This window comes from Triticum urartu, chromosome 1 (assembly GCF_003073215.2).
Source record: "Triticum urartu cultivar G1812 chromosome 1, Tu2.1, whole genome shotgun sequence".
Taxonomy (NCBI): Eukaryota; Viridiplantae; Streptophyta; class Magnoliopsida; order Poales; family Poaceae; genus Triticum; species Triticum urartu.
In genome coordinates, this window is record NC_053022.1 from 373,598,817 (window position 1) to 373,622,933 (window position 24,117).

The following is a 24,117-nucleotide window of genomic DNA, read 5'->3' on the forward strand; positions in this document are numbered from 1 at the left end:
GCAGCACGACGACGTGGTGGTGGAAGCAGCGGGATTCCAGCAGGGCTTCGCCAAGCGCTACTGGAGGAGGAAGAGGTGTCACGGGAGGGAGAGGGAGGCGCCAGGGCTTAGGGTGTGGCCGCCCTCCCTCCCCTACACTATATATAGGGGCTAGGGGGCATGCCCCCTTGGAGATCCCATCTAGAGGGGGGCGGCGGCCCCCGGGGCGGCGGCCCCTCGGGGGGCAACGGCCCCCTTAGGCCTCGTTTGGATGCTAGGTATCCCCCGGGATCCCTGCCTGTTCCCCGGGCCAGGAAATCACGAAGCCAACTCAGCCCTGGGTGATCCACCGGCGCATTTGGAGGCCCATGACCGAGGGGTAGCCCCGCCCATTCCGCAACTTTTCCCCGGGAGGGCCTTCCACGTCTGTGTTGGTCGGGGAGGAAACCCTCGCTCGCTTGATCTCCCGAATGAGAGGCGGCGGCGGCAAGATCCACGACGACGCACCACCACGCTCCGCCCTCCTCCGTCCAACGCTCCACCGGGCAACACGCACCACTACCCTACACCTCCACGCCCCGCTCCTCCGGCGGGGGCGACGACGATGCGACCGGGGGCATCATTCTCCCCCTTCTCGGATCTCGTCTCTGCCTCAAAGCTTCACTCACCTCCGGCGAAGACAACGGCCAGAGGTCATCCTCCTCTTTCTCACCAAGGTTATCCCCTCCTCCTCCTCTTCCACTCACCATTTTTCTTCGCCATGGTGATTTCTTTTTCTGCTACACAAATTGACGACCGCCTGTACAGATCGAAGGACCTCCTCTCATGTCTGAGATTTGTACCCAAGTTAGCAACTGTACTGAAGAACATCGAACGTTTTGCAGTGCATCTTACTGTCTTGAACTCACAAGTGAGCACAACCACCTTTTCCTCCCTGTCATGCTAATCTATATGCACAATGTTCTAGTATATTGTGAAGAAGGCAAATTTTTTTATGGGTGGGTTCAATCAAGGAGGTGCTTGACCTTGGGAGTATTATCTTATCATCATGTACTAGAAATTCAGTATAGGATATGATGAATTATTTAGTGCCCCCATTCTTATAAGCAATTCTTAGTTTTGCCTTGACCCCTTTGTTTACCTATGTATGTTGCCAGCTAATCAATCCGAACCCTTTAACATGTACCATATGTATGTTGACTGCAAACTGAAACAACATGCGCCAATTTGTGGTTCACCACGTGAATTGCTAAACTGCGGCCGATCATGTTTTGCTCAATGGTCGTCGATCTTGCTTTGCTCTCTGGAAGTGCATGTAGAAGAGTTACATATATTATTTGCCAAATTGTTACGTGAAACCTGGGAATAATAATAGCTTACCATGTAGAGTAACATAGTCATTTCATTGTGTTCTGTTTTATAGTTGAAAAATGGAGTGGTATACAGGATCAATCAAATGGTATACAGGAAGAATGCGCCAATTCTACACGCTGCATTTGATTGATCCTAGCTTATCTGTTGTGAAACCAACAAATATCTATTGGGGAACGTTGCAGAAAACAAAAAATTTCCTACGGTTTCACCAAGATCCATCTAGGAGTTCATCTAGCAACGAGTGATCGGATTGCATCTACATACCTTTGTAGATCACGCGCGGAAGCGTTCAAAGAACGGGGATGAGGAGGCCGTACTCGACGTGATCCAAATCACCGGAGATCCTAGCGCCGAACGGACGGCACCTCCGCGTTCAACACACGTACGGTCAGCGTAACGTCTCCTTCTTCTTGATCCAGCAAGGGGGAAGGAGAGTTGAGGAAGATGGCTCCAGCAGCAGCACGACGGCGTGGTGGTGATGGAGCTGCAGTACTCCGGCAGGGCTTCGCCAAGCACTATGAAGGAGGAGGAGGTGTTGGAGAGGGAGAGGGAGGCACCAAAGGCAAGGGTGAGAGGTCCTCCCTTCCCCCCACTATATATAGGGGGCCTAGGGGGGGCGCCGGCCCTAGGAGATCCAATCTCCTAGGGGGGGCGGCGGCCAAGGGAGGAATCCCTCCTCCCCAAGGCACCTAGGAGGTGCCTTCCCCTTCTAGAACTCTTCCTTTAGGGTTTCCCCCACCCTAGGCGCATGGGCCCTAGGGAGAAGTGGCGCCCCAGCCCACTTTGGGCTGGATCCCTTCCCACTTCAGCCGATAGGTGGCCCCACCCGATGGACCCCCGGAACCCTTCCGGTGGTCCCGGTACAATACCGGTGACCCCGAAACTTGTCCCGATGGCCGAAATAGCACTTCCATATATAATTCTTTACCTCCGGACCATTCCGGAACTCTCGTGACGTCCGAGGATCTCATCCGGGACTCCGAACAACATTCGGGTTACTGCATATACATATCCCTACAACCCTAGCGTCACCGAACCTTAAGTGTGTAGACCCTACGGGTTCGGGAGACATGTAGACATGACCGAGATTGCTCTCCGGTCAATAACCAACAGCGGATCTGGATACCCATGTTGGCTCCCACATGCTCTTGATGATCTCATCGATGAACCAACGATGTCGAGATTCAAGCAACCCCGTATACAATTCCCTTTGTCAATCGGTATGTTACTTGCCCGAGATCTGATCGTCGGTATCCCAATACCTCGTTCAATCTCGTTACCGGCAAGCCACTTTACTCGTACCGTTAATGCATGATCCCGTGACCAGACACTTGGTCACTTTGAGCTCATTATGATGATGCATTACCGAGTGGGCCCAGTGATACCTCTCCATCATACGGAGTGACAAATCCCAGTCTTGATCCGTGTCAACCCAATAGACACTTTCGGAGATACCCGTAGTATACCTTTATAGTCACCCAGTTACGTTGTGACGTTTGGTATACCCAAAGCACTCCTACGGTATCCGGGAGTTACACGATCTCATGGTCTAAGGAAAGGATACTTGACATTGGAAAACTCTAGCAAACGAACTATACGATCTTGTGCTATGTTTAGGATTGGGTCTTGTCCATCACATCATTCTCCTAATGATGTGATCTCGTTATCAATGACATCCAATGTCCATAGTCAGGAAACCATGACTATCCGTTGATCAACGAGCTAGTCGACTAGAGGCTTACTAGGGACATGTTGGTGTCTATTATTCACACATGTATTACAATTTCCGGATAATACAATTATAGCATGAATAAAGACAATTATCATGAACAAGGAAATATAATAATAATGATTTTATTATTGCCTCTAGGGCATATTTCCAACAGTCTCCCACTTGCACTAGAGTCAATAATCTAGTTACATTGTGATGAATCGAACACCCATGGAATTCTGGTGTTGATCATGTTTTGCTCTAGGGAGAGGTTTAGTCAACGGATCTGCTACGTTCAGGTCCGTATGTACTTTACAAATATCTATGTCTCCATCTTAAACATTTTCAGGAATGGAGTTGAAGCGACGCTTGATGTGCCTGGTCTTCTTGTGAAACCTGGGCTCCTTGGCAAGTGCAATAGCTCCAGTGTTGTCACAGAAGAGCTTGATCGGCCCCGACGCATTGGGTATGACTCCTAGGTCGGTGATGAACTCCTTCACCCAAATTGCTTCATGCGCTGCCTCCGAGGCTGCCATGTACTCCGCTTGACATGTAGATCCCGCCACGACGCTTTGCTTGCAACTGCACCAGCTTACTGCCCCACCATTCAAAATATACACGTATACGGTTTGTGACTTAGAGTCATCCAGATCTGTGTCGAAGCTAGCGTCGACGTAACCTTTTACGACGAGCTCTTCGTCACCTCCATAAACGAGAAACATTTCCTTAGTCCTTTTCAGGTACTTCAGGATATTCTTGACCGCTGTCCAGTGTTCCTTGCCGGGATTACTTTGGTACCTTCCTACCAAACTTACGGCAAGGTTTACATCAGGTCTGGTACACAGCATGGCATACATAATAGAACCTATGGCTGAGGCATAGGGGATGACACTCATCTCTTCTATATCTTCTGCCGTGGTCGGACATTGAGCTGAGCTCAATTTCACACCTTGTAACACAGGCAAGAACCCCTTCTTAGACTGATCCATATTGAATTTCTTCAATATCTTATCAAGGTATGTGCTTTGTGAAAGACCTATGAAGCGTCTTGATCTATCTCTATAGATCTTGATGCCTAATATATATGCAGCTTCTCCAAGGTCCTTCATTGAAAAACTCTTATTCAAGTAGGCCTTAATGCTGTCCAAGAGTTCTATATCATTTCCCATCAAAAGTATGTCATCTACATATAATATGAGAAATGCTACAGAGCTCCCACTCACTTTCTTGTAAACACATACTTCTCCATAAGTCTGCGTAAACCCAAACGCTTTGATCATCTCATCAAAGTGAATGTTCCAACTCCGAGATGCTTGCACCAGCCCATAAATCGAGCGTTGGAGCTTGCACACCTTGTCAGCATTCTTAGGATCGACAAAACCTTCCGGCTGCATCATATACAATTCTTCCTTAAGGAAACCATTAAGGAATGCCGTTTTGATGTCCATTTGCCATATCTCATAATCATAGAATGTGGCAATTGCTAACATGATTCGGACGGACTTTAGCTTCGCTACCGGTGAGAAAGTCTCATCGTAGTCAACCCCTTGAACTTGTCGATAACCCTTAGCGACAAGCCGAGCTTTATAGATGGTCACATTACCATCCGCGTCTGTCTTCTTCTTAAAGATCCATTTATTTTCTTTGGCTCGCCGCTCAACGGGCAAGTCAGTCAAAGTCCATACTTCGTTTTCATACATGGATCCTATCTCGGATTTCATGGCTTCTAGCCATTTGTCGGAATCCGGGCCCGCCATCGCTTCTTCATAGTTCGAAGGTTCACCGTTGTCTAACAACATGATTTCCAAGACAGGGTTGCCGTACCACTCTGGTGCGGAACGTGTCCTTGTGGACCTTCGAATTTCAGTAGGAGCTTGATCAGAAGTATCTTGATCATCATCATTAACTTCCTCTCTAGTCGGTGCAGGCACCTCAGGAACATTTTCTTGAGTTGCGCCATTTTCCAGTTCAAGAGGTAATACTTCATCAAGTTCTACTTTCCTCCCACTTACTTCTTTCGAGAGAAACTCCTTCTCTAGAAAGGATCCATTCTTGGCAAGAAAGATCTTGCCTTCGGATCTGAGGTAGAAGGTATACCCAATAGTTTCTTTAGGGTATCCTATGAAGACGCATTTTTCCGACTTGGGTTCGAGCTTTTCAGGTTGAAGTTTCTTGACATAAGCATCGCATCCCCAAACTTTTAGAAACGACAGCTTAGGTTTCTTCCCAAATCATAATTCATACGGTGTCGTCTCAATGGATTTCGACGGAGCCCTATTTAAAGTGAATGCGGCAGTCTCTAAAGCATACCCCCAAAAAGATAGCGGTAAATCGGCAAGAGACATCATAGATCGCACCATATCTAATAGAGTGCGATTACGACGTTCGGACACACCATTACGCTGAGGTGTTCCAGGCGGCGTGAGTTGTGAAACTATTCCACATTTTCTTAAGTGTGTGCCAAACTCGTGACTCAAGTATTCTCCTCCACGATCTGATCGCAGGAACTTGATTTTCCTGTCACGTTGATTCTCAACCTCACTCTGAAATTCTTTGAACTTTTCAAAGGTCTCAGACTTGTGTTTCATTAAATAGACATACCCATATCTACTCAAGTCATCCGTGAGGGTGAGAACATAACGATAGCCACCGCGAGCCTCAACACTCATTGGACCGCACACATCAGTATGTATGATTTCCAATAAGTTGGTTGCTCGCTCCATTGTTCCTGAGAACGGAGTCTTGGTCATTTTACCCATGAGGCATGGTTCGCACGTGTCAAATGATTCATAATCAAGAGACTCTAAAAGTCCATCAGCATGGAGCTTCTTCATGCGTTTGACACCTATGTGACCGAGGCGGCAGTGCCACAAGTATGTGGGACTATCATTATCAATCTTACATCTTTTGGTACTCACACTATGAACATGTGTAGCATTATGCTCGAGATTCATTAAGAATAAACCATTAACCATCGGAGCATGACCATAAAACATATCTCTCATATAAATAGAACAACCATTATTCTCGGATTTAAATGAGTAGCCATCTCGTATTAAACGAGATCCTGATACAATGTTCATGCTCAAAGCTGGTACTAAATAACAATTATTGAGGTTTAAAACTAATCCTGTAGGTAAATGAAGAGGCAGCGTGCCGACGGCGATCACATCGACCTTGGAACCATTCCCGACGCGCATCGTCACCTCGTCCTTCGCCAGTCTCCGCTTATTCCGCAGCTCCTGCTTTGAGTTACAAATGTGAGCAACTGCACCGGTATCAAATACCCAGGAGCTACTACAAGTACTGGTAAGGTACACATCAATTACATGTATATCACATATACCTTTCGTTTTGCCGGCCTTCTTGTCCGCTAAGTATTTGGGGCAGTTCCGCTTCCAGTGACCACTTTCCTTGCAATAAAAGCACTCAGTCTCGGGCTTGGGTCCATTCTTTGGCTTCTTCCCGGCAGCTTGCTTGCCGGGCGCGGCAACTCCCTTGCCGTCCTTCTTGAAAGCTTTCTTACCCTTGCCCTTCTTGAACTTAGTGGTTTTATTCACCATCAACACTTGATGTTCCTTTTTGACTTCTACCTCTGCTGATTTCAGCATTGCAAATACTTCAGGAATGGTCTTTTCCATCCCCTGCATATTGAAGTTCATCACAAAGCTCTTGTAGCTCGGTGGGAGCGACTGAAGGATTCTGTCAATGACCGCGTCATCCGGGAGATTAACTCCCAGCTGAGTCAAGCGGTTATGCAACCCAGACATAGTGAGTATGTGCTCACTGACAGAACTGTTTTCCTCCATCTTACAGCTGAAGAACTTGTCGGAGACTTCATATCTCTTGACCCGGGCATGAGCTTGAAAAACCATTTTCAGCTCTTCGAACATCTCATATGCTCCGTGTCTCTCAAAACGCTTTTGGAGCCCCGGCTCTAAGCTGTAAAGCATGCCGCACTGAACGAGGGAGTATTCATCGGTACGTGCCTGCCAAGCGTTCATAACGTCTTGTTCTGCAGGGAGAACAGGTGCGTCACCCAGCGGTGCTTGTAGGACATAATCTTTCTTGGCAGCTATGAGGATTATCCTCAGGTTCCGGACCCAGTCCGTGTAGTTGCTGCCATCGTCTTTCAGCTTGGTTTTCTCTAGGAACGCGTTGAAGTTGAGGACTACGTTGGCCATTTGATCTACAAGACATATTGTAAATATTTTAGACTAAGTTCATGATAATTAAGTTCATCTAATCAAATTATTCAATGAACTCCCACTTAGATAGACATCCCTCCTTTAATCTAAGTATAACATGATCCGAGTTAACTAGGCCGTGTCCGATCATCACGTGAGACGGACTAGTCAACATCGGTGAACATCTTCATGTTGATCGTATCTTCTATACGACTCATGCTCGACCTTTTGGTCTTTTGTGTTCCGAGGCCATGTCTGTACATGCTAGGCTCGTCAAGTCAACCTAAGTGTTTGCATGTGTAAATCTGTCTTACACCCGTTGTATGTGAACGTTAGAATCTATCACACCCGATCATCACGTGGTGCTTCGAAACAATGAACTGTCGCAACGGTGCACAGTTAGGGGGAACACTTTCTTGAAATTATTATGAGGGATCATCTTATTTACTACCGTCGTTCTAAGTAAACAAGATGCAAAAACATGATAAACATCACATGCAATCAAATAATAATAGTGACATGATATGGCCAATATCACATAGCTCCTTTGATCTCCATCTTGGTGCTCCATGATCATCTTGTCACCGGCATGACACCATGATCTCCATCATCATGATCTCCATCATCGTGTCTCCATGAAGTTGCTCGCCAATTATTACTTCTACTACTATGTCTAATGCGTTTAGCAATAAAGTAAAGTAATTTACATGGCGTTTCTCAATGACACGCAGGTCATACAAAAAATAAAGACAACTCCTATGGCTCCTGCCGGTTGTCATACTCATCGACATGCAAGTCGTGATTCCTATTACAATAGCATGAACATCTCATACATCACATATATATCATTCATCATTCATCACAACTTTGGCCATATCATATCACAAAGCACTTGCTGCAAAAACAAGTTAGACGTCCTCTAATTGTTGTTGCATGTTTTACGTGGCTGAAGTAGGGTTCTAGCAAGAACGTTTTCTTACCTACGTGAAAGCCACAACGTGATTTGTCAACTTATATTTACCCTTCATAAGGACCCTTTTCATCGAATCCGCTCCAACTAAAGTGGGAGAGATAGACACCCGCCAGCCACCTTATGCAACTAGTGCATGTTAGTCGGTGGAACCGGTCTCACGTAAGCGTACGTGTAAGGTTGGTCCGGGCCGCTTCATCCCACAATACCGTTGAAGCAAGATAAGACTAGTAGCGGCAAGAAAGTTGACAACATCAACGCCCACAACAAATTGTGTTCTACTCGTGCAAGAGAACTACGCATAGACCTAGCTCATGATGCCACTGTTGGGGAACGTTGCAGAAAACAAAAAATTTCCTACGGTTTCACCAAGATCCATCTAGGAGTTCATCTAGCAACGAGTGATCGGATTGCATCTACATACCTTTGTAGATCACACGCGGAAGCGTTCAAAGAACGGGGATGAGGAAGGCGTACTCGACGTGATCCAAATCACCGGAGATCCTAGCGCCGAACGGACGGCACCTCCGCGTTCAACACACGTACGGTCAGCGTAACGTCTCCTTCTTCTTGATCCAGCAAGGGGGAAGGAGAGGTTGAGGAAGATGGCTCCAGCAGCAGCACGACGGCGTGGTGGTGATGGAGCTGCAGTACTCCGGCAGGGCTTCGCCAAGCACTATGGAGGAGGAGGAGGTGTTGGAGAGGGAGAGGGAGGCACCAAAGGCAAGGGTGAGAGGTCCTCCCTTCCCCCCACTATATATAGGGGGCCTAGGGGGGGCGCCGGCCCTAGGAGATCCAATCTCCTAGGGGGCGGCCAAGGGAGGAATCCCTCCTCCCCAAGGCACCTAGGAGGTGCCTTCCCCTCTAGGACTCTTCCTTTAGGGTTTCCCCCACCCTAGGCGCATGGGCCCTAGGGGGAAGTGGCGCCCCAGCCCACTTTGGGCTGGATCCCTTCCCACTTCAGCCCATGGGGCCCCCGGGATAGGTGGCCCCACCCGGTGGACCCCCGGGACCCTTCCGGTGGTCCCGGTACAATACCGGTGACCCCGAAACTTGTCCCGATGGCCGAAATAGCACTTCCTATATATAATTCTTTACCTCCGGACCATTCCGGAACTCCTCGTGTGACGTCCGGGATCTCATCCGGGACTCCGAACAACTTCTCGGGTTACTGCATATACATATCCCTACAACCCTAGCGTCACCGAACCTTAAGTGTGTAGACCCTACGGGTTCGGGAGACATGTAGACATGACCGAGATAGCTCTCCGTCAATAACCAACAGCGGGATCTGGATACCCATGTTGGCTCCCACATGCTCCTCGATGATCTCATCGGATGAACCACGATGTCGAGGATTCAAGCAACCCCGTATACAATTCCCTTTGTCAATCGGTATGTTACTTGCCCGAGATTCGATCGTCGGTATCCCAATACCTCGTTCAATCTCGTTACCGGCAAGTCACTTTACTCGTACCGTAATGCATGATCCCGTGACCAGACACTTGGTCACTTTGAGCTCATTATGATGATGCATTACCGAGTGGGCCCAGTGATACCTCTCCGTCATACGGAGTGACAAATCCCAGTCTTGATCCGTGTCAACCCAACAGACACTTTCGGAGATACCCGTAGTATACCTTTATAGTCAACCCAGTTACGTTGTGATGTTTGGTATACCAAAGCACTCCTACGGTATCCGGGAGTTACACGATCTCATGGTCTAAGGAAAGGATACTTGACATTGGAAAAACTCTAGCAAACGAACTATACGATCTTGTGCTATGTTTAGGATTGGGTCTTGTCCATCACATCATTCTCCTAATGATGTGATCTCGTTATCAATGACATCCAATGTCCATAGTCAGGAAACCATGACTATCCATTGATCAACGAGCTAGTCAACTAGAGGCTTACTAGGGACATGTTGGTGTCTATTATTCACACATGTATTACGATTTCCGGATAATACAATTATAGCATGAATAAAGACAATTATCATGAACAAGGAAATATAATAATAATGATTTTATTATTGCCTCTAGGGCATATTTCCAACAATATCTTGTTTGGTTTGTCTGAGTGATGAGTGACCATTGATTTCTAGTAGGTGCTGATTTGTGGGTCTGCTCTGACTTTAGAAGTTGGCTTTATCCAAAGACTTTGTGTTCAATTGCTTGGTGCCTTTTGATTCATCTGTCATTGAGAAGTTTGCACTCAGAGTAAGAAAGGTATGTGACGTAGTCATCCCTGGTCATTGAGGAAGCTTAAATTATGCAAAACTACTGCTCTTGTGGTGTTATTTTCTCTGCTAGTATTGAAAGTGGTCTTATTTTAGTATATGGGAAAATTAATGCTCTAAATTATGTACGTAGATGTTACAATAGAAATGGTATTATCTTTGTATTCACTCCTGAGCTTTCTAGGCTCCTAGCTATTGGTTCTTTGCAGCCATAATAGAGATGGTATTATTATTGCTTTATTTATAATTATTATCGTTGTATTAATCTTGTTTTCATTGGGTATAATAGTGATGGATTCTAGGAGAAATAAAATTATTAAGATTATCTCGCAAGAAGAAGAAGAAGATGAACTATTTTTCCTTTTGGTTCCCGCTTTATATGCTTCCCTTTATGAGGAAAAGCATCCAGTTCACACATAATATTTATTCGGGGCTGCAAAGGTTAAGGAAATATTAGAAGGCCACGAGAGTTGGTCTAGGGTTGAGTTTCGGATAGAACCTGAGATTTTTAAGTCTATCATGGATTACCTTAGAAGAGAGAATCTATTGAAGGGCACGTCGCATGTTGCTGTCGAGGAGCAGTTGGCAATGTTCATGTACATGATTTCGCACAATGCTAGTAATCAAGATCTACAAAAGTACTTCCAACACAGCGCGAAAATAATTCATGGGAAGATAAACAGGATTTTTGACTTAATTCCAACTCTAGCCCAAAGATTTATAAAGATTCCAAGTTCACTCCAGCCCCATCCGAAGATTGTTTCGAACAATCGCTATTGGCCTTATTTCCAGGTGAACCACTACACACACATCTCCATATCAATGGAATTTTTGAAAACTTCTCCACATAGATATCTAAACCTACCAACTTTTTTGTTTCTTTTTCAATGTGTAGAACTGCATTGGTGCTATAGATGGAACACATATCCCCATCACTATTGCTGAAGATAAGGCCCCCCCATTTAGGAATAGGAAAGGAACCCTCTCACAGAATGTCATGGTTGCATGTGATTTTGATCTGAATTTCACATTTATTTCATGTGGGTGGGAAGGGTCTGCATAAGGTGCAGGAGTTCTTCGTTCTGCTATTAGCAAGGTGTTTCATGTGCCAGATGGAAAATTTTATCTCGTAGATGGTGGATATGCAAACACGCCTTCTTTTCTTGCACCATATCGAGGAGTTCAGTATCACCTGAGTGAATTTAGGAGGCGGCGCTCATCTAATACGGGCTATGCCGACCATAGGGAGCTGTTCAACCATACCCATGCAATTCTCTGAAACCACATCGAAAGGAGCATTGGTGTTCTAAAAAACGTTTCCCTATCTTGAAAGTGGGCAATCACTACCTAATAGAGTCACAAATCAAGATTCCAGCGGCATGTGATGTATTCCATAACATCATTAGAGCTCAAAGTGGTGATGAGGCATGGTTGGATCACCAACCACCGTTAATTCCACCAGAAACATATGCTGATGTTCCAGAGGGAGATGATGTCAACCAACATCATCACAATGAGGCAAACAATGGAAACACTCTTAGAGATCAGATCGCGATGCAAATGTGGGCTGATTATAACAACTAGTCGAACATGAGTTTATTTTGTAAATTTTTCTCACGTTTTCTTAGGTAAAGTAGTGGTAGAGAGAAATTTAACTAGTACCCCATTGTTGGTTCAATAATGTAGCAATGGCAGAGCCTAGGGCATCTTGGGACCATGCATATGAGAAAGGTCTTGTTGATATAATGCTTGACCACAACAATCCCATCTATCGAGGTCAAAATGGGTGGACTGCTGAAGGGTGGACTAGAATTACAAATACATTCAATCAGAAATTTCCATCAGCTAATTTCACCAAGCAAAAAATCCAAGAGAAGGATAAGGATTTAAAAGGAAATTATAAGGCAGTGAGAGACTCTCGGAAACAGAGCGACACGGGATGGGATGATACACTTTGCATGATCATCGTTGAACCTGTAATATGGGATAAACTTATCAAGGTTAGCTCTTTTCTTGATATATTGTTTGTTCACTGCCATTCATGCTCTTCAAGGCATTGTTTTATTGATCCCAACCATACAATGTTGTTGCATTCAATAGGATAATGCAAGGATAAAGAAGTTCCGTTCAAAACCATTCATGCTCTTCAAGTCATTGGCTTTACTACATGAAGGTGTGTTTCCTGTATCACGTGTTTCCGTCAACCCTGCATATTAAATCCTTTTCATTCTTGCTTTAATTATATAGTATTTGGGAGATTGTTGAGATGCCTGTATTTTTTCATGTGTTTCCATTGGACCCTGCTTGAGTGCTCTTTTTCTTTCTAAGAAGTTGTACGATGAAGGACCAAGTTATGTGCATATATACTTTCTTTCTGGAATGGGTGGCAGTAATATATGTATTTGCAATTATAGATGAATCTGATGTTTCTACGAGAACATGTTGATATGTTTATTTTTTTGGAGCAGGAAGTGTTGCTTCAGGAGACTTGAACTTTGTATCAATTCCGCAAGTGGATCTCACAAGCGATGCCATTTCTCCTATGGATTCCTCTACCAATGATTTGAACCGTATCTCCTCTACCAATGTTGATGATGGTATGTCCTCGTCTGATCTACAAGGGCAAGGGGCATCAAGAAGAGATGAACCTGAAGCTACAACATCTACCAACTCTGAACAAAAGGGAGCACTGCCTGTGAAAAAGAGGAAGCAAAGCCAGATCGCTGTTGTACTTGAGGATTACATGGATTTTCGAAAGAAACAATCTGCAAAACTGGTTGATGAGTTGAAGGAATCAAAGCCAGATGACATGTTCTCGATTGGAAACTGTGTGGCTGCGCTAGAACCAATGGAAGATCTATCAGTTGCAGAAAAAGCAAAGGCACTACGGCTTTTTAAATGCCCAATGAATCGAGAAATATTCATCAATACCAAGGACTCAAATCTTCGGCTTTATTGGTTGAAGGAGGAGATTTCTGAGATGTAGATAACATAAGGTGTGTAACCAGTTCACCTTCTTGTTTTGCACTACATCCATTTATATTTATTTACTTTGTGGCATTATCGACTGGAGCTTTGTATAAGCTTGTTTCTCTCTGTTAATCGATGATAGATAAGTAAAGACAAAACACACTTCATTCTTTTAAAACTGACTAGAAGAGCCACACATTTGGAGAAATGTTACTACCTTTTGTTTGGTAGTTTCTGTGTACCTTTACAAGCTTGTTAGTGATACTTAATTTGGTGGCCTCCTCCCATTGGTTTCACCTCCTATTGCCTCATAACTCACCTCACAGCAATATATTGCCCTGTTCATCTGAAGACTTTTTCAAGAAAACAAATTGGGTTACTGGGCAGCCTTGTGATTGTGTTCCTAAACTATATTTGTAGTCTTGATTTTTTATGCACAGTGCACAAATCATATGTTGGTTGATACTATTTCATTAGTTTGCTTATACTACAAAATAGTGTTGTGAGATTCTGAACTGATGCTAGCTAACTTATTTCTTTTTGTCATTCAGCCAGCATCAAGTTGTGGTACATGATGTCGAGGAAGGAGTGGAGAAAAGACCGGAGTAGGATGTGATTGTTGCTTTGCGGCCCATCTTGTTCGAAAGTATCCCTGAGTTGTACATGGCAACTTATAATCGAGAACTTTTTATAGTGCACAAACTTGACGATGTATCAATAACTCTTGTAATGATTGCTTTTATTTCCGCACATGAAAACGGCTTAGGCCAATGCTCGATCATCGTGAAATGCAGACTGATATCTTAAGCTTGATGAAGTGATGGATAAGTTGTAGTAATATTTTTAAAATTCTAGTTGACATGAATTATGAACCTTTGTTATGTGCCTGTGATTTTTGTCGTTTCTCAGAATTATTTGTGGAATGTGATTTTTGTTGTTTCTCAGAATTATTCGTGGAATTTTTATCTATGATTTGGTTGTTTTCCAAAATTATATGTAGACTTTTTATGTAAGATCTGCTATATTATATGTGTCTGTAGTATGCAAGGGATTTCCTTCCCTCCCATGTTACTATTTGGGCACCTCGACAATGGGAACATCTCCCACGTGGTGGGAGGGGTTGCATGTGCATAGGGGAATCTCCCCTAGGGGTTTATGGCCCAGGGTTTTTCCTACCCAACATCCAAACGAGGCCTTAGGGTTTCCAATAGGGGGGCGCATGCCCCCCTAGGGTTTCCAACCCTAGGCGCCTTGGGCCCTTGGGTGGGGCGCACTAGTCCACCAGGGGCTGGTTCCCATGCCACTTCAGCCCATGGGGCCCTCCGGGATAGGTGGCCCCACCCGGTGGACCCCCGGAACCCTTTCGGTGGTCCCGGTACAATACCGATGACTCCCGAAACTCTCCCGGTGGCCGAAACTGGACTTCCTATATATAAATCTTTACCTCCGGACCATTCCGGAACTCCTCGTGACGTCCGAGATCTCATCCGGGACTACGAACAACTTTCGGTTAACCGCATACTAATATCTCTACAACTCTAGCGTCACTAAACCTTAAGTGTGTAGACCCTACGGGTTCGGGAGACACGTAGACATGATCGAGACAACTCTCCTCTCAATAACCAACAGCAGAATCTGGATACCCATGTTGGCTCCCACATGCTCCACGATAATCTCATCAGATGAACCATGATGTCAAGGATTCAATCAATCCCGTATACAATTTCCTTTGTCTATCGGTACGATACTTGCCCGAGATTCGATCATCGGTATACCGATACCTTGTTCAATCTCGTTACGGCAAGTCTCTTTACTCGTTCCCGTAACACATCATCCCGTGAACAACTCCTTGATCACATTGAGCTCATTATGATGATGTCCTACCGAGTGGGCCCAGAGATACCTCTCCGTCATACGGAGTGACAAATCCCAGTCTCGATTCATGCCAACCCAACAGATACTTCCGGGGATACCCGTAGTGTACCTTTATAGCCACCCAGCTACGTTGTGACGTTTGGCACACCCAAAGTACCCTTATGGTATCCGGGAGTTGCACAATCTCATAGTCTAAGGAAAAGATACTTGACATTAGAAAAGCTTTAGCAGACGAACCACACGATCTTGTGATATGCTTAGGATTGGGTCTTGTCCATCACATCATTCTCCTAATGATGTGATCCCGTTATCAATGACATCCAATGTCCATGGTTAGGAAACCGTAACCATCTATTGATCAACGAGCTAGTTAACTAGAGGCTCACTAGGGACATGTTGTGGTCTATGTATTCACACATGTATTACGATTTCCGGATAACACAATTATAGCATGAACAATAGACAATTATCATGAACAAGGAAATATAATAATAACCATTTTATTATTGCCTCTAGGGCATATTTCCAACAACTTGCCCGAGATTCGATCGTCGTTATCTCAATACCTAGTTCAATCTCGTTACCGGCAAGTCTCTTTACTCGTTCCGTAACACATCATCCCGCAACTAACCCATTAGTTGCAATACTTGCAAGGCTTAAGTGATGTGTACCGCATAACAACATACGTTGTTCCTTTTGTAATCGGTATGTTATTTGCCCGAGATTCGATCGTCGTTATCTCAATACCTAGTTCAATCTCGTTACCGGCAAGTCTATTTACTCGTTCCGTAACACATTAACTAACTCATTAGTTGCAATGCTTGCAAGGCTTAAGTGATGTGTATTATCGAGTGGGCCCAGAGATACCTCTCCGACAATCGGAGTGACAAATCCTAATCTCGAAATACGCCAACCCAACAAGTACCTTCGGAGACACTTGTAGAGCACCTTTATAATCACCCAGTTACGTTATGACGTTTGGTAGCACACAAAGTGTTTCTCCGGTAAATGGGAGTTGCATAATCTCATAGTCACAGGAACATGTATAAGTCATGAAGAAAGTAATAGCAACAAATTAAACGATCAAGTGCTAAGCTAACGGAATGGGTTAAGTCAATCACATCATTCCCCTAATGATGTGATCCCGTTAATCAAATGACAACTCTTTGTTTATGGCTAGAAAACATAACCATCTTTGATCAACGAGCTAGTCAAGTAGAGGCATACTAGTGACACTCTGTTTGTCCATGTATTCACACATGTATCATGTTTCCGGTTAATACAATTCTAGCATGAATAATAAACATTTATCATGATATAAGGAAATAAATAATAACTTTATTATTGCCTCTAGGGCATATTTCCTTTAAAACTATATAAAGTTTGTCCAAGTTTATAGAAATCAACACAAGCATTTACAATAACTAATCGATATGATGAGTTTTTTCTACAAACTTGATCAAAGTTTATAAAGTTTGACTTTAGATAAAGGTAATATAAGGAGAAAATAAAAACAAAAGAGAGTATTTTAAAGACATTTATGTATTGTCATTTATTAAATGCTCTAAGCCAGGCACTGCCAAGCAGTAGCTGGGAAGAGTTGCTTTCAAGACCTCTGCGTTTTCAGCCCGTAGAACGGGTCCATCCGAGTCATCCATCCCCTGCCGCCACCACCCCACCAACCAACCGCGTCTCCTCCTCCTCCTCTCCTCCGTCTTTACTTCACGTTTTTCCCCCTCTGGACCAAGCGGTAGCTTTTACATCACGTTTCACGGGCACAGGTCGCAGGCTCGCAGCTAGTATATCTACGAAAAAAAAGCTACGAGTAGGAAGCGTTCGTGAGAGAAAGCAGAGGCGCGTGACCGTCCACTTCAGCAGTCCACCACGCGTCGCACGCCCGGCACCCCCTGCTGCAGCTGCAGCCTGGGCCCCGCCGTGCTCGCGCCCCACATGCCAGCGACGGACGCTCCTCAGTAGCCCCTGGCCTGCACCACCACGCCAAGCCACGAGGCTATTGCGAAAGGAAACTACGCACGAGAACGAGGCGAGAATTGCGACCGGGCGGGCCGGGCTCTCTCCCGGAGACCGCATAAATACACGCCACCGGCCCGTTTCCGCTCCTGTACTACTCTCTTCCCCCCCTCCCTCTCTCCCTTCCTCTGCTTCTGCCAACTGGAAGTCTACTCTAGAAGCATTAAAGGCGAGGGAATTCCCGAGACGAGCGTCTCCGCCGCGTCGCCGTTCCAAGCGGTGGTAGCACGGGGGGAGGTATCCGGCCCGCAGGGCGGCGCTGCCGGCTTGTTGATCGGGGAGTTCGCGCGCGCTCGGCGGGCGATGGGGCGACGGCCGGCCGCGTCGAGGCGTCTCGCGGCGGCGGTGGCGGTGGCGGTGGCGATTTTGTTGCTGGTCGTCGCGTCGGCCACGGCGGGAGCGGCGGAGGAGCGCGGGCGGAGGGGCGTGGCCGTGCGGCAGGGCGAGGGGCGAGGGCGCCACCACCACCGGCACGCGTACGCGGCGATGATGTACATGGGGACGCCGCGGGACTACGAGTTCTACGTGGCGGTGCGCGTGATGATGCGCTCCTTGTCCAGGGTCGGCGCCGACGCCGACCGCGTCCTCATCGCCTCCTCGGACGTGCCCCGCGACTGGGTCCGCGCAATGTGAGTGCACGCCCCCTCCCTCCCTTTGGACCCTTCCGCCGCTCTGCTTCCGTTTGGACGCAGTTGACCGCGAGCAGAAACGGATTGGAGCTCCATTGCTGACGCGTCGCAATTAATTTTTATTAAATTACTATAAGCAAGCGTTTCTTTCCTTTTTCTTTTTCGACAATGGCAAGCGTTTCTTTCCTTGTGTGGGTGGGGACGAAGGCGAAGACGAGGGGGTTGTTTTTGGGAAGTAACTCGTCCGCGCGATGGTTTTGCCGTTTTGCGGGGGCGAGTACCGGGCCACCTGCAGATATATACGATTATAATACAAGGAAGCTTCTGAAGTATTTTCTTTAATCTACTCCATGCTGTTTACCAGACGGGATATTTCAGTGCATGCTCAGTCTGCTTAAGTAAATGTTCTTGACTGACACATCACCGTTGTGTGCTGTTAATTAGAGTAGTACTCTCAGAGAATATGCTGTATTGTGTGGGTACATGCTGTGAGCTTTGACGAGTAGTAGGAGTATTTGTTTGGTGGCTTCTCTTCAAAGAAATCGGTTGGTTTCCAATTAGAGTGGTCAACTTTCCTTCCTCTTCATGAAATTTATTTCAGAATATATGTTTTGGATACGGTCAAATCCCAAATGATTGGTTTGGACCATGACTCCGCCCCGATAATCGCTAATTCGTTTATAAAATGCAACGTGAACAAATATATTCATTCCGTTCCCAGTATGATTTTTTTTTTGAAACGGAAGTATGAATTGAAATATGACATTTCTGATGGTGGTGAACGGGAACAGGAGGGAGGAGGATGGCATGAGGGTGGTGGTTGTCGAGAACCTGAAGAATCCTTACGAGGGCAACCTTGGAGGAATGAACAGGAGGTTTAAGCTGACATTGAACAAGCTCTACGCATGGAGCTTGGTCGACTATGAGCGTGTCGTCATGATCGACTCCGACAACATCTTCCTCCAGAACACCGATGAGCTCTTCCAGTGCGGCCAGTTTTGTGCTGTTTTCATCAATCCATGCTACTTCCACACTGGCCTTTTCGTGCTCCAGGTATGGCCCCAGTTCTTCTTATGGTTTGTACCTTGCAATTGTACTGCCTGTACCAAACGTCAAACTCTTCTTCTGCTTGAAATGTTATGGACCTGCTGAGTTGATCATGTAACGGTCTGTGCTGAACTAGATGGTGTCCTTAACTCCTTACGTATGCTGATGATAGTACAGTTCCTAAATTGAGCCACATCGCTACATCTGTTGATGATGGCATGTACTGGCATAAACCAGTTGAGCAACTATTAATAGATGGAACTTCGATTGACTCGCCAGCTATCACATGCATGGTTGGCATGATAGCTCCACTAAACCACCACAAGCACATAACCAGAAGATTTTTCTTAAATAGTCATCTATATAGTTTCAGATCGGAAGGTATGCAATGAGCAACATCATTGCATTGATCATAGCTAATGCACCTCAAGATATCTTTTACGCAGATAACAGTTGTCTTTAAAAAGTATCTGATGTTGATGTTTTTATCCAATATACAGCCTTCTATGGATGTGTTTAATGGCATGCTTCATGACCTGGAGATTGGCCGTGACAACTCTGACGGTGCAGACCAAGGCTTCCTAGTCGGCTGCTACCCAGACTTGTTGGACAAACCATTGTTCCACCCTCCTGAAAATGGCACCAAACTCAACGGAACATATCGCCTTCCTCTCGGCTATCAGATGGACGCATCATACTACTGTGAGCATCTCTGCGCTTCAGCTCCATTCTCTAACCTTTGTATGGTTCTTGCTTCCAAAGATATTTACCGACATTTTACTGAAATATTGCAGATCTTAAACTCCATTGGCATGTTCCATGCGGTCCTAACAGCGTGATCACATTCCCTAGTGCCCCTTGGTTTAAACCTTGGTACTGGTGGTCCTGGCCAATCTTGCCACTGGGCCTTTCCTGGCACAAGCAACGCTGGGATGATCTTGGGTGAGTGAAAGCAAGAATTTACGACCACAACATATACTTGAGCAGATAGAAAAGAAATCATATGGCATGCATTCTGCACATTTAATTTCTGCCTGCTAACATTCCTTCCCTGGTCCACATTTGACAGTTATGCTGCTGAAATTCCGGTGGTCCTCATGGAGCTGCTAATGTACATAACGATCATAGCCGTCACCAGATTGGCAAGGCCACAGATGACAAAACTGTGCTATAATCGGCGACCTGAGAAACAAGGTGCCCTGCTGCAGTGGCTAATCAAGCTGGCCGGGATTGTGGCCATGGTGGCTGCATATGCGATCCCGTTCTTTGTAATCCCATGCACAGTTCATCCAATCATGGGTTGGTCCATGTACCTCTTTGGCGTCCTCGCCTTCTCAACGGTCGTGATCAATGCATTCCTGCTCCCACCGCTTGCCGTGCTCACTGCATGGCTTGGGATTGTTGGAATGCTCTTTGTCATGGCATTCCCATGGTACCATGACGGCATCGCGAGGATTCTGGTGGTCGTCGCCTATGCGTTTTGCTCTGCACCATTCCTGTGGGCATCCATCGTGAGGGTGATGGACTCATTGCAAACAATGCTTGAGAGGGATCCGCACTTCCCCCGGCTCGGTGATCCAGCACCTGAGACTGAATTTAGCAAACTGTACTGATTCTTTTGTAAAGGTTTGATATGCTTCATCATCATCATATGGACAGCTGATTCAGATTGGCTGATTATTGATTCATTCTGACTATTTTGTCTCTAGCAATCTGCTTTGTATCAGAAGTAACTTTGAAACATTGCCTGAGCAACTAATATTTGAATGCAGATAGAGAAGATAGATCAGTTGCACTGAACTTAACTACAAAAAAGGGGCATGTTCATTGCATCCGGTGGGTAATGGGACTGTTGTAAATTGCCATTTGTTAGGGTGTTCCCCTGTTTCAGAAAAAAAAAATGTCTTGCTAGGTCTGACGGTTCAAACTATGTTTGAGCAAGTTGTTTCCTGTCTCTGTGACTGGAAATATACATATAATTGGTTTAACTGAAAGTTTTCTTCCCATTTTTCTGGAAAAGAGTCGGGACTCAATGGCGAACGTCTGAAACTACCAAAAGGTAGACGGTTCATCATAATTCTAATCTAGAGATCTATGAATCAGGTACATAAGTATCTTGAAAACAAAGTGTAGATGCAAAATGGATAAGAGAGCTAACGATGAGGTTGCATAGTCAACTGAAGTTAGCTGATCGTATTATATGTTCAGGATGTAAAGCCCTCTCTAACAGAACACAATGGTTAAATTCTAAGTATCTTGTCTAAAGTTGGAAAAGGTGGACACACATTCCTAAATTTCAGCATCTTGCCTTGGTTTTGCTATTAATTTGTCCTGCAGTTCCTGTTGCCTAGGAAGAACAATCTGAGCCCCTTGACCTGATGACGAGAAGTATCTATCCAGAATCATCTACAGCCAAAGTAAACTATAGTCAAGTTGGAAGCTGGGACACACAAAAGCCGGTAAAAGAGTGTGATGTGGCCAGAATGATATGTACCATGGCAGCATACGCATCAGATTTGTCGTCACGGGAAGACCTCTTAACACCCCTGAAGAACATGAGTTTCAGACCGAGACAACGTCCTAGTGAGATTTATCCAACTTGTTTTTTTTGGTGGTTTTCGAAATAAAGTTTATGACAGGTAGTAGCAAACTTGCCATCCATGACAGGGTAAACAGCCTACCTTGAGATCATGTAATGGAGGGCGTCCACTGATGTTCCATGCTCATCCTGCAGATAAACCCTCAGGCCCCTGCGCTGTTCAAACAAACACACTGAGCCGACTCAAAGTACTCAAACACTGAACCCCCTCTACTGGACTGAAGTGAAGAACACTGCAACAAGCCTTTTTCCCTCCTTGCTTGCTTTCTAGTGCGCCGCCCGCCCATTCTGTAATTGGAACCCAGAGGACCACGCACGCACCTGTCGGCCGCTTGGACGGCGAGCCTTCCGACGACGCTCCGCACTTTGTTGGACTGCGGCGTCTCTCTCCCGTCGGCCGAGACCGGCAGGCCGATGATCAGCTCGCCCGCCTCCTGCGAAACAGAGCAGGAGCAGCAAATTCACGCACAATTGAAATGTCGGGCAGACTCAGGGCACAGAGAAGAGAACGAGAAAGAAGAAGGGAACTTTTCTACCTGCTGCTGAGCTACATCGAGCAGCATCAGCTCCAGCTTCTGCCCCCGTAGCTTCAGAACCTGACGGAATCCACTAACCCATCTTCAGACCCCCAATAAACCGAACGGAGCAAAAGCGTAGTAGATTTCGAGTGTGAGGGCGCGTACGGTGAGGGGGCGGGGCTGGGTGATGCCACGGCCGACGGCGATCCCTGTGCGTGCGGCGCCCAGGTCCACGCCGAGGCTGAACCCGCCGCCGTGCCAGAGCGGCCGGCGCGCGTTCGGCTGGAGCCTGGCAGGAAGCTCGCCACCGGCGTCCCCGCTGCAGGTGGCGGGAGGAGGCGAGGCCCTGGTGATTCCTGCCCTTTGGCGCCGCGGTAGGCGCAGTGGAAGAATTCGCGGGTAGGCGGCGGCCCGTGGGAGCGGCACCGGCGCCGCTGGCTTCGCGGTTGCCATGGCGAATCCGCGAAGAGAGGGGCAGTGCGATAGAGAGACCTGCCATTTTGTGGCTGGATTTGGTTGGATAAGGGCCCTTATGGGCTTTATTGATCCAAGTAACCTTCGCTGAGCCTGTCAGTCACCTGGGCCCGTTAGCGTCGGCTCACTTTGCTCGCCGGCCCAGCGTAGCACGATCAAGGCATACAATAGCACAACTTGAGCTAAAAAACACACCAGACTTTGCTTTGTTCACCATGTGTCCATTGCCCTTGGGTAAAAAACAGCTCCAATAGCACAAAAAAAAATTGCTACAGGAGTGATATATTTAGGTCTCACAAGCACAAGACAAAAGACGAAAACCGCAACTGTGGGAACCCAACCGCCAGATCTGAAATTTTCCGCCATGACCACCAACGACCGTCGGATGCCATGGAAGGCATCCTCGACACGACTGCCGCCTCCTGTAGCCTCCCCATCGTGACCGCCGGCCCAGCAGTCGCCCCTCTCGTGCTTTCCCGCCGTCAGTGCCGAGAAGCCAAAGGTTGTCCACTTTATAGGACTTGGACTGGCACCAACCATCGTTGTGGACACCGGCGAAGCGTTGTAGGACCCCGCCAAGGCTTCCCCGCAAGCGAAGAAGCTGACTAGGAAGAGGCCGCCACGAGATCCATTGGACAGGGTTGCGACCCACAAGAAGAAGAAGAAGAAGAAGAAGAAGAACCATCGGCGATCCCTCCAACCACGCCCCCAACTCCTCTAACACCGCCTAGGGCCATTTGGCCACCCCTCCCACTGCCGCATAAGGACGGGCCGACGTCACCCGTCGTCACAACCACCAACATCCCCAATGTGTTCAGTGAAATGGCCAAGAGGTAAAAAAATCGTTTTATGTTTTTCTATGATTTTCATGTGCCTTTTCATTTTGTATGCAATTTTTTATGTGATGTGCATGTCTTTTGTTCAAATTTGATGTATGTAGTGTGGATGATGATTTTTTATTTCCATCACCAGAAGTTTCGTCTCAAGAATATGCACCACAAGAAGAGCACCTTCGTGACATGGAAGATGAGGGTTTTGTTGATGCGAGCAAATTACACTACCAAAGAAGACAAGTTGTTGTGGGGTGCATGGAAGAAAATTGGTCCTGGTCCGGTTATAGGTATTGAGCAACCAATCTCAAGTTATTGGGAGCGTATATGTGAGTACTTCAGGGCACGTAACACTATTGGCATTTATCGATCAGAAGTTTTGGTCTGACAACGATGGTAAACTATATTGGTGGATTGTCAAAAGTGGTCGGCATACTTGGCAGAATTTGACCGTCTCAACCCAAGTGGTACAAATGCCGAAGATAAAGTGATTGTTTTTTGCATTGATCAATTATTTCTTCATCTCTTGTATGCATTGGTGGATATCTTATTTTCTCACTTGTGGTATGTAGCTCAACATTGCTCAAGAATTGTTTAGGAGCCAACCAAAATACAAGGGAAGAGGCTAAAAAAAGGCAATGTATTCATTTTGCACCCTTGTTGGATGGAGATTGAAAATGA

At 46.2% G+C, this 24,117-nt stretch overlaps 3 protein-coding genes and 1 pseudogene across 3 annotated transcripts; 3 read left to right on the top strand and 1 right to left on the bottom strand.

Moving 5' to 3' along the window:
• Window positions 1-10,589: 10,589 nt before the first annotated feature.
• On the top strand, window positions 10,590-11,526 carry LOC125534060 (annotated as a pseudogene).
• A 594-nt stretch (window positions 11,527-12,120) lies between these two features.
• On the top strand, window positions 12,121-14,039 carry LOC125534070. The gene is made up of 4 exons (XM_048697371.1): window positions 12,121-12,463; window positions 12,564-12,636; window positions 12,932-13,459; window positions 13,985-14,039. Exons 1-3 carry the CDS (start codon window positions 12,152-12,154, stop codon window positions 13,447-13,449), a joined length of 903 nt encoding a protein of 300 aa, XP_048553328.1. The 5' UTR covers window positions 12,121-12,151; the 3' UTR covers window positions 13,450-13,459; window positions 13,985-14,039.
• A 3,383-nt stretch (window positions 14,040-17,422) lies between these two features.
• Window positions 17,423-20,703, top strand: LOC125513293 (putative glucuronosyltransferase PGSIP8). Its single transcript, XM_048678374.1, has 5 exons — window positions 17,423-17,968; window positions 18,760-19,021; window positions 19,516-19,717; window positions 19,810-19,957; window positions 20,085-20,703. The coding sequence occupies exons 1-5, from the start codon at window positions 17,643-17,645 to the stop codon at window positions 20,626-20,628; spliced, it is 1,482 nt and encodes a 493-aa protein (XP_048534331.1). The 5' UTR covers window positions 17,423-17,642; the 3' UTR covers window positions 20,629-20,703.
• Window positions 20,704-21,147: 444 nt separating this feature from the next.
• LOC125513300 (putative pre-16S rRNA nuclease) lies at window positions 21,148-22,639 on the bottom strand. Its single transcript, XM_048678381.1, has 6 exons — window positions 22,298-22,639; window positions 22,151-22,210; window positions 21,936-22,048; window positions 21,697-21,765; window positions 21,510-21,561; window positions 21,148-21,437 (listed from the first exon to the last, which is right to left on the bottom strand). Exons 1-6 carry the CDS (start codon window positions 22,583-22,585, stop codon window positions 21,408-21,410), a joined length of 612 nt encoding a protein of 203 aa, XP_048534338.1. The 5' UTR covers window positions 22,586-22,639; the 3' UTR covers window positions 21,148-21,407.
• Between the last annotated feature and the right edge of the window lie 1,478 nt (window positions 22,640-24,117).